The following is a 10,231-nucleotide window of genomic DNA, read 5'->3' as shown; positions in this document are numbered from 1 at the left end:
TGTCACGGATTAATATACAAATGTACGTACACCATGAAAAACTCCAACTTATTTTCCTTCTTTTACTCTCATTCTTCCTTCTTTCACCTTCCTTCCATTGTTATAGTAGCTCCCCATCTTCATTCTCTCATTGCACTTCACATCCCACTTTCTCATGCCATCATTTTACACACGCTAGCTCTGTCACACACACTCACTCACGTAACGAACGGGAACAATGGCTTCGAATTCAAGCATTAGTTGGGAAGATCTCAAGAAGGAAAACATTGATCTTGTACGACCGATAATTTCCTTACATTTATACGTTCATTTGTTTTCGTTATGTGGTTTTCCTGATTTGAATTTTAGGACAAATTGGGTTTTATTACCATAACTATACATTTTGGTTTTTTTTGCATGGGAATTGAATCATATGCATGGAAATTGATTCAATTTTTAGTACTTTAATTAAAAGATCATTAATTTAAAAAGAGTCAAAATTAAGGATTAATAAGAATCATAGTTTTTTGTATTTTTGATGAGGATTGATTTGTTTTGTGATCGATCTTTATAAATGTTGTGCAGGAGACTGTTCCGGTTGAGGAGGTATTTGAAACGTTAAAATGTACGAAAGAAGGATTGAGTAGTGAAGAAGGGAATAAAAGGCTGAATATATTTGGCCCAAACAAGTTAGAAGAGAAAAAGGAAAGTAAGCTTCTAAAATTCTTAGGGTTCATGTGGAATCCTTTGTCATGGGTCATGGAAGCTGCTGCAATCATGGCTATTGTCTTGGCCAATGGAGGGGTATATATTTCTTTCTCAAATCAAAAAAAATTTCTAATCCCTTAACCAAGAGGTTGTGGGTTATAGTCCCATGATGTACGGATTATATAAATTTGTGGATCCGCACGAATATCTGCCTTTAGAAAACATATACTCCATATATGGTACACAAACACTAGATTATCATGAGTATATTCTCATGTTCACAATACAATGATACATAGCCAATATGAGTGTCACATATAATGATCTAGTTTCTAGTGTTGCACTTAGAACCATGGATATATACAGTCATATTAATATAGATACATCTGTACTTAACTTAGAGTAACTAATTGCAGGGAAAGCCACCAGATTGGCAAGATTTTGTTGGAATCACAACATTGCTAATAATCAACTCCACCATTAGTTTCATAGAAGAAAACAATGCAGGAAACGCTGCGGCAGCACTAATGGCAGGTCTTGCTCCCAAGACAAAAGTCATAAGGGATGGGAAATGGGACGAGCAAGATGCAGCCATATTGGTACCTGGAGACGTAATTAGCGTCAAATTGGGAGACATTATCCCTGCCGATGCACGTCTGCTAGAAGGAGACCCCCTCAAGATTGACCAATCTGCATTGACTGGAGAGTCATTACCCGTGACTAAGAATCCTGGTGACAGTGTTTATTCAGGTTCAACTTGCAAACAAGGTGAGATTGAAGCAGTTGTTATTGCTACTGGAGTCCACACCTTCTTTGGAAAGGCTGCACACTTAGTCGATAGCACAAATCAAGTTGGCCATTTCCAGAAGGTATTAGTTATCAGATGGTCTAATGTGTACTGAATTGCTAGAGGTGTATAAATGGGCAAGTTGGGTAACGGGTCAAAATGCGCCATCTTGGCCTGAAACACCTCTTTTCTTAAACTTCAAAATACTTTATATACATTTGATTTCTCAACATGGTAATGAAATACCATTTTAATAATAATGTAGCATTAAAAGTACATACCCCCATACAACCTATTCATAAACAAAAAAGTCAAGATTGTCACCTCAATGGATTTCTATTTTCCAAACCAGTATCCGGATAATATATATTGTTTATCAGGTGTTGACAGCCATTGGTAACTTCTGCATATGCTCGATTGCCATTGGTCTCATAATCGAAATAGTGGTGATGTACCCAATTCAGAAACGATCTTACAGACAAGGAATCGACAATTTACTTGTTCTACTCATTGGAGGAATCCCTATTGCAATGCCCACAGTCTTGTCGGTGACCATGGCCATCGGGTCCCACAAGTTGTCAGAGCAAGGTGCTATCACCAAGAGAATGACAGCCATTGAAGAAATGGCTGGAATGGATGTTTTGTGTAGTGACAAGACGGGTACTCTCACCCTAAATAAACTCACAGTTGACAAAACTCTCATTGAGGTCAGTTTCCAAAATGCAGTTGAGCATTTAACAAGTGTTTTAAAGTTTATGTTAACCCAAAATCAGATGGTTTACGGCTGCAATGCCATTTTTGCCTATTGTATATTAGAGTAACATTCGCAACCTTTATAAGTAAAGACTAAATTACAAGACATACTACTTTTTTTCTTCAGGTTATGGCGAAGGATATTGACAAGGAAATGGTGATTCTTATGGGGGCAAGGGCTTCAAGAGTCGAGAATCAAGATGCAATCGATGCTTGTATTGTAGGAATGCTTCCAGATCCTAAGGAGGTAATGGCATTAGTTTTTACAATAACAATGACACTAAAATAGTGACTATACCAATGATATATAGCAAAAATGAGTATTTCTTTTGTTTATGCAGGCCCGAGCAGGAATCACTGAGGTGCATTTTCTGCCTTTCAATCCAGTAGAGAAACGAACAGCAATAACATACATTGATCAAAGTGGAAACTGGCACAGAGTGAGCAAGGGTGCACCTGAGCAGGTATCATTAACTCCTTTGGATTGAATCTAACAGACGTAGAGGTGGAAAAGCGGGTTCTGGAGTACAATGGGTCATTCTTTTAGGAATGGTCAAAATGGGTTGGATTGACCCAAAATGTTTGTTTCCAAAGTTGTTGGTGTCTCAAAGTGTAATATTTCATAACTAATATGTATTTTTGAATAGAGTTGTTTACAAGGTTTTATGCATTAAAAAAAACTCATCTTTGAGCAATTCAAAATCCATTTGACCCATCTCAGTTTTAGCCAGATTTTTGTAAATGAACAGGTTTACCCGAGTCAGATCATATGCAAGTAAATGGGTTGAAAAATCCACCAAACCTATCCTCATTTTGTTCTTATATGCATAATGTCTAAAAATCTTTCAGATTGTGGAGCTATGCAACCTAAAGAATGACGAAAAGAACAAAGTGTTTTCTATCATTGATAAGTTTGCTGATCGTGGTCTCCGTTCTCTGGCTGTTTGCCAACAAGTAAGTTTCAAACATTTTAATTTCGATTAATGGTATTCCAGGTTTGGGACTTAAGTATTTGACGTGGAAACTAATTTTTCGGTGGTTACTATCTATCTTATAGACTGTGCCTGAGAAAACAAAGGAGAGCCCTGGAAGCCCATGGATATTTACTGGTTTATTGCCTCTCTTTGACCCTCCAAGGCATGACAGTGCTGAAACTATTCGACGGGCTCTTCACCTTGGTGTCAATGTGAAGATGATCACTGGTGATCAGTTAGCCATCGGAAAGGAAACAGGTCGGAGACTTGGTATGGGAACCAACATGTATCCATCTTCTTCACTTCTTGGTCAAAACAAAGATTCGGCCATCGCAGATATCCCAATTGAGGAGCTAATCGAGAAGGCTGATGGGTTTGCTGGAGTCTTCCCTGGTAAACTAATTGACACTCACTAGGATGACAAAATGGTCAGGGTAGATAAAGGACTAATGGGTCAAAACTTGTTAGTTCGGGTTGGAGACCCACATTTCCTTTAAGGGTTTATAATAACTAATTTGTTCAAATTATGGTCATGATAACACCAGTCTAACTTTGCTTTCGTAAAACGCCCAAAAAGGTCTAATGTAGTTTGTATACGTTTCAGCTTACCCAATTCGACTCATTCTATATGAAATATAATCAGTCAAAATTGCTTCATCTAATGTTAGCTCTAACTATTTAATATAACTTGAAGCTGAAACACACTTGGCATGTATGTAATGCAGAACATAAATACGAGATTGTGAAGAAACTACAGGAAAGAAAGCACATATGTGGAATGACAGGAGATGGTGTGAATGATGCACCCGCACTAAAACGGGCTGACATTGGTATAGCCGTCGCTGATGCCACTGATGCGGCTCGTGGTGCATCTGATATCGTGCTAACTGAGCCAGGACTCAGTGTAATTGTTAGTGCGGTTTTGACTAGCCGAGCCATCTTTCAAAGAATGAAAAACTACACCATTTATGCTGTCTCCATCACCATCCGTATAGTGCTCGGATTCATGCTAATTGCTCTTATATGGAGATTTGACTTCTCTCCTTTTATGGTTTTGATCATTGCAATCCTGAATGATGGAACAATCATGACCATATCTAAGGATAAGGTCAAGCCTTCCCCTATGCCAGATTCATGGAAGTTGAAAGAAATCTTTGTCACTGGGGTTGTTCTTGGCACATATTTAGCTGTCATGACTGTAATTTTCTTCTGGCTAGCAAAGGAATCCGACTTCTTTTCGGTAAGAATATCCAACTATTTAAATGATTCAAAGTCAACATTATGTTTGAAAGATGAGCGGTTTGGGTAAGTGATCAAAACAGGTTCAAAATAACCCCTTTCTTTCGATAACGATATTCACTAATAATTGTTCTTCCAGGAAAAATTTGGTGTGAAATCGATCAGGAATGACGAATATGAGCTTATGTCAGCTCTTTACCTCCAAGTTAGCATTATCAGTCAGGCACTCATTTTTGTTACAAGATCAAGGAGCTGGTCTTTCGTTGAACGTCCTGGTCTTTTACTCCTCACGGCCTTCTTTATAGCTCAGCTGGTGAGTTTATTATTATTTAGAGGTGACAAAATGGGTCATATAAATAACAGTTGAAAAGAGACAATGTTACGATTTTTAGTCAAGAGCGTGACAGTCTAGGATAAGCTAACATAGATGATAAACCACTTTGTGTCCAAATTTTCTATGCATTTTCCCTTCAATAAATTTTTTATTTCACCCATCGACCAGTTAGAGATCAAACATAACATAACACATATCGACCCATTTATAAGTAAACGGTTCAAAAGTGGCACCTCTATTCTTAAGTCCTTCTTTCCCTCTTTAGAAACTCAATTTCAAAAATTCTAACAATTTTACCTCATGAAGATTGCTACCTTGATCGCTGTCTATGCAAATTGGGATTTTGCAAGAGTGAATGGAATCGGCTGGGGATGGGCTGGTGTGATCTGGCTTTATAGCATAGTTTTCTACTTCCCATTAGATATCTTCAAATTTATCATCCGTTATGCCTTGAGTGGTAAGGCCTGGGACAATATGCTCGAGAAAAGGGTAAGTACATTTCGTTTGGTTAAACTTTCAATCAGATTTGTCAATACATAACTGGTCAATTATACCAATTAACACACTTCTGTATACATTTAGACTGCATTCACCAGTAAAAAGGACTATGGACGTGGTGAGAGGGAAGCTCAATGGGCCTCGGACCAACGTACATTGCATGGTCTCCAGGCACCAAACGCAAATGAGATCTTAAAAGACAAGAACGACTATAGAGAATTGTCAGAGCTTGCAGAACAAGCAAAGAGGCGAGCCGAGGTGGCTAGGTAAGTCTTGTTTCTTGACTTGTCCTTTGGGCTGTACTTTATGTGTAATTCATATGTTTTCATCCTCTAAAATTAGCATACTCAAAGTATAGTATTTGCTCTAATACTACTGTTAAGTGGACAAAAATGTTGGCGGGTCAAACAGATTGTCCTATTTTGACCTGCATTGAAAAATGTGCATGTTTCAATGCCAGCCCTCCTGACCCACCCATATAAATCATAATCATATCTGTGGTTAACAGGTTAAGAGAGCTTCACACTCTGAAAGGACATGTTGAATCAGTGGTGAAGCTCAAGGGCCTTGATATTGAAACTATCCAACAGCACTACACGGTTTAAGTCATCAAGAACATAAATTTTTGGAGAACACAAAATAAGAGTTAGGAAGGCATGATTTTGAGAAGGTATGTTTTCGTGATGGATCATCATGATCGAGACACGGGAATAAGCCAGCAGATGAGATCGGATACCTGATCCACAGTTTGGCAGAAACAATGCATTATTCTCTACATGAATTGTACGCGGTTAATCATTATAACATTGTATTCAGTTTCTCAATTATTCAATCACAATTCTTTTCAAGTTTTCATTGAATATTTATCATCCATAATACTGTTCACGTTCATATCAAACCCATGCGCACAACTAATATCAACGAGTAAAGTATAACATATTCTAGATGAGTTCATGTGAAAGTTTTAATGATTCATGTGACAACTACCTGCAGAGTCACAAAATAAGGATTTTTGCCTGGTCTGCTACATTAAATGGTATTCTCATGTACATTGTACATTATGATGAGTTAAAGTACACTCATAAATGCATGGGCTTATAACATCTAAGAACCAAAAAGGATGGTAATTTTAAATAACATGATTGATTAAATCTTTTTTGCCCAATCACCTGTACATAAAGAAGAAACTAATCAAGATTCACCAACTTTCAATGACCCTCCAAGCTCGATAGGTACAAGCGGGATAAACGAATGTAAGACATCCGTTATCAATGGCCTGTAACTTGGTTCTGGTTGTACACATAGCACAGCTACAGCAGCAACCTGTGTGATAAATAGATCAGCAAAAGTTAGATGCAATCATGGAATAATCGTATGACTAAACAACTTCAAATTTGAAAAACAGGTGCCTGGGTCGGATTGAATAATGAGTCAAAACAGGTAATTTTTGTGCACACTGAATTGGGCCACCTTGGTTTGACCAGAAACAATCATAAGTAAATGGGTCGAAATTGACTCTCAAACAACTGAAATTGTAACAAGATTGTACTAACTTGATACAAGTGCTTCAAGTCCATTGTATCTCTAATCACAGGATCAACCATGTTCGGAAGCTTTGATCTGTCGGTTAGCTGAGGCATTGCCTGTTTGTTGAATGCATTTTTGATATTTTAGATTGAAATTTATTTACTATGGAGATTTATAGCAACTTGATGATTCATTCTTGCATACCCATGTAACGATTGATTGATATTGAGATGGTGACATTTTCTCCACAGGTTTTCTTCCTATCAACAGCTCCAAAAGTACAACGCCGAATGCATAGACATCACTTTTATCAGTAAGCTTACCTGTAAAACCTTTGTCTTATATCTCGAGACTAGATTTCGATAAAATTGTACACATCAGAAAATAATGCGCAGATCGCACGTAAAAGGAACATAAGTAATCATACTTTAAAACCTTTAGTGCCTACATTATAAGTTCATAATCAAACAAGTAAACCGATTTTCTATTATAAACTTCCAATATAGGCCCTTAAACCTTGTTTTTGTGAGTCCTTTCCTTTTCTAAAAATGAAGATAAAGTGTGTTCCTTTTAGGTGCAATTTGCCAGGAAATAAACTACTACATACCATCCAAGAGGTATTCCGGAGCTACGTAACCTAATGTTCCTGAAAGCTTTATGTTGTTCTTTCCATGAATTCCACCCGTAATCGCAAGTCCAAAATCAGAAAGCTGAGTTATATGGCAAACAACAGTAAGTCAATCAAAGAATCTCAAATTTGTCTGAGCATGTTCAATGAACTTAAGAATAGAGGTGGAAACACAAGCAGGTTAGGAAAAGGTCAAAACCGGGCAACTTTAGTACAGGCAGACTAAAAATCAGCCTGGTCAAGCGGTGTTAACCAACAACATATTTTTATTGTTCATTTCAACTTAGCGTGACTTTCAATCTGTTTGACCATACCCCATTTGGCTAGAGTTTAGATTTGACCCATTTGAGACTGAACACAATCCAAATTGACCGATTTACAAATAAATGAGATGATATTGACACCTCCAGAAAAGATGAGTATTACTTTAGCATTGAAGTTGGAGCCTAGAAGAATATTTGATGATTTTAGATCTCTATGAATCACAGGCGGGGTACAACGCTCGTGAAGATACTCCAGCCCTCTGCATCCAAATTTCAAATGACCAGAATACTATGTAATACTCATCAAGAATCTACATTATCCAAAAATGTAGCGATCAATAAAAGAAATGGATTTACCTTGCAATATCAAGTGCAATTTTCATTCTGTGCTGCCAACTCAAACCAGTTCCATGAGACGGCCCTTAGTAGAATAAAAAACGAGTAGCTAAGAATGTAAGGTATACGGGATCCCTATAGTTCTTTAACTGTTAGGTTATTTTCATAAATGAAAAGAGAATTTACCATGCAATTGGGATTCCAACGAACCATTAGGCATCATTTCATAGACCAAAAACCTGGTGTCACCATGTATGCAATAACCCAAAAGACTAACAACATTCTGATGCTGAACTCTGCTTAAGCAATTGATCTCATTCTGAAAACAAAACACATAATTGGAAAGAGGCTTACGAAGTTATAGAGTTATAAAAGTAGAGATGGTGAAATAGACAAGTGGGGCGGATTGGGTATAGCGGGCCATTTGGGTTCGGTTGACCCACAAACATCTTTCACCCTCTTCGTTATAAGAAATTCTGAATAAATAGGGCATTTATTATGTTTAAAAAACTGTTATTACAATAATACTAATCTAATCTTTGAATTAAACGATTTACTAAGGGCAAATGCAGTCAGGTTAACACATAAACACTTATCTATGCATATCTAGAAGTTAAAGAAACTACACTCACATTATTAACCGAATCTTATATGTTATATATAACATTTTTACCTTACTGATGGTAATGTTTGAATAGAAACAATTTTGGAGGTTGTATGCATTAATTTAAGACTTTGCTTTACTTTTAAACCTCAACCAAATCCACCAGTTTCACTTTTAGCAAATTTTATGCATTTGGCCGTTTCAGATAAGATACAACCCAAAGCGATCCATTCACATGTAAAATATCGGGTTGGGACAAGCATTACATGATTTTAAAAATTTTAAACTTCATAAATTACCTCAAATACTCTTTGGGCATCTGGACCTCCACCATGAATTCTTTTCACAGCTGCAAGGAAATGGTCATTGAAACAAGCTTTGTACACACTCCCAAACGAACCATGCCCAATGATATTGTCTTCATGAAAATTGCTTGTTGCAGACACTAACCACTCGTATTCGATAACAGTAACCGAACCCTTTTTACCGGACATTCTTAAAGGGTTAAACTTATCCAGTATTGGGCCCAATGACAACCCTTTTGATACATCTGAAAGTATGCAAGCTAAAAACTCAAAATGTTCATAATATCCGTAAATCGAGGGTGTTTGAGATTGCATTTTTAAAAGTTCTTATGGCGTAATACTCGGTTCTTAAGTGTTTATTTGCGTATTTTACACTTAAATGAGCACTTTTTATTAACTTTTTAAGATATGCAATGCCAACACCTTCAAAACAAAGTTTAAAATACAGTAGATAAATATAAATACCTTGGCTTTGTTGGGCCTTATTGATATTGGTACTTTTTGAGGTTTTTAACCTATAGATACAGAAACATGATAACAACAGCAAAATTGCAGCTAGAAGAGTTGAAGCAACAATCAATGCTACAAGAATCCTTTTGTTCAAATCTTCATGGTGAACTACTAATACTCCTGAGTAAAAAAGAAGACAGGTCAATAAAAAAATTATAAAATCTGTGGGTACTCATAAGCTTAGATATATATATATATATATATATACCAGGTTCGAACTGCATTGAACTCAAGACTCAAACTTTCCAATGACCCAATTCAATTTTATTCCAAATTATGAGAAAAATGCATGTGGGTATCAAAGTAAACACAAAAACATAAACAAAAAATCAAAAAGTTTGAATCTTTTTGTGAAATTACCTGGAGAAAGAGCTTCATTTTCAATGGAAAATGGAGGTTTTTTCTCTGTAGGAAGAACAGGGTCAGCAGCCATAGGTGGGTCTGTTTTGATGAAAGAATGGATTGGGACTAAAAATGAAGATAAAACCAAAATGGGAATCTTGGAAAGAAGATTCATGTTGAGTTTGTTTGCAGAAAAGATTTGTTTTTTTAGAAGAAAAATAGGGAGACAAGCAAATGGAAGTGGAAGCTAGATATACACAAAATTCATGTGTTTTGTCTTTGATGCGTTCATGCTTTGAATTTTGAAATATTAATGTACATCTTTTTTCTCTCACACACAATACTTCAACTCTTTGAAAAACAAAACAATAATTAAATGATCATATTTCTTTAGGTCAAATATATAAAATGCATAATAATTAATTTATTGTTGGTATCTCAAAA

General features: G+C 36.4%; 2 protein-coding genes across 2 annotated transcripts; one reads left to right on the top strand and one right to left on the bottom strand.

Annotated features, from left to right (window-relative positions):
• Positions 1-564: 564 nt before the first annotated feature.
• Positions 565-5,998, top strand: LOC122607129 (ATPase 9, plasma membrane-type). Its single transcript, XM_043780050.1, has 12 exons — positions 565-783; positions 1,104-1,556; positions 1,855-2,181; positions 2,355-2,474; positions 2,569-2,691; positions 3,077-3,181; positions 3,285-3,594; positions 3,927-4,441; positions 4,580-4,753; positions 5,081-5,263; positions 5,357-5,538; positions 5,781-5,998. The coding sequence occupies exons 1-12, from the start codon at positions 715-717 to the stop codon at positions 5,875-5,877; spliced, it is 2,658 nt and encodes an 885-aa protein (XP_043635985.1). The 5' UTR covers positions 565-714; the 3' UTR covers positions 5,878-5,998.
• A 180-nt stretch (positions 5,999-6,178) lies between these two features.
• On the bottom strand, positions 6,179-10,067 carry LOC122607723 (probable receptor-like protein kinase At1g80640). Its single transcript, XM_043780751.1, has 10 exons — positions 9,806-10,067; positions 9,401-9,565; positions 8,930-9,180; positions 8,213-8,345; positions 8,048-8,111; positions 7,854-7,950; positions 7,407-7,509; positions 7,004-7,122; positions 6,826-6,915; positions 6,179-6,595 (listed from the first exon to the last, which is right to left on the bottom strand). Exons 1-10 carry the CDS (start codon positions 9,960-9,962, stop codon positions 6,464-6,466), a joined length of 1,311 nt encoding a protein of 436 aa, XP_043636686.1. The 5' UTR covers positions 9,963-10,067; the 3' UTR covers positions 6,179-6,463.
• Between the last annotated feature and the right edge of the window lie 164 nt (positions 10,068-10,231).

This window comes from Erigeron canadensis, chromosome 7, assembly GCF_010389155.1.
Source record: "Erigeron canadensis isolate Cc75 chromosome 7, C_canadensis_v1, whole genome shotgun sequence".
NCBI classification, from domain to species: domain Eukaryota; kingdom Viridiplantae; phylum Streptophyta; class Magnoliopsida; order Asterales; family Asteraceae; genus Erigeron; species Erigeron canadensis.
This window is presented reverse-complemented; position numbering and strand designations above follow the sequence as displayed.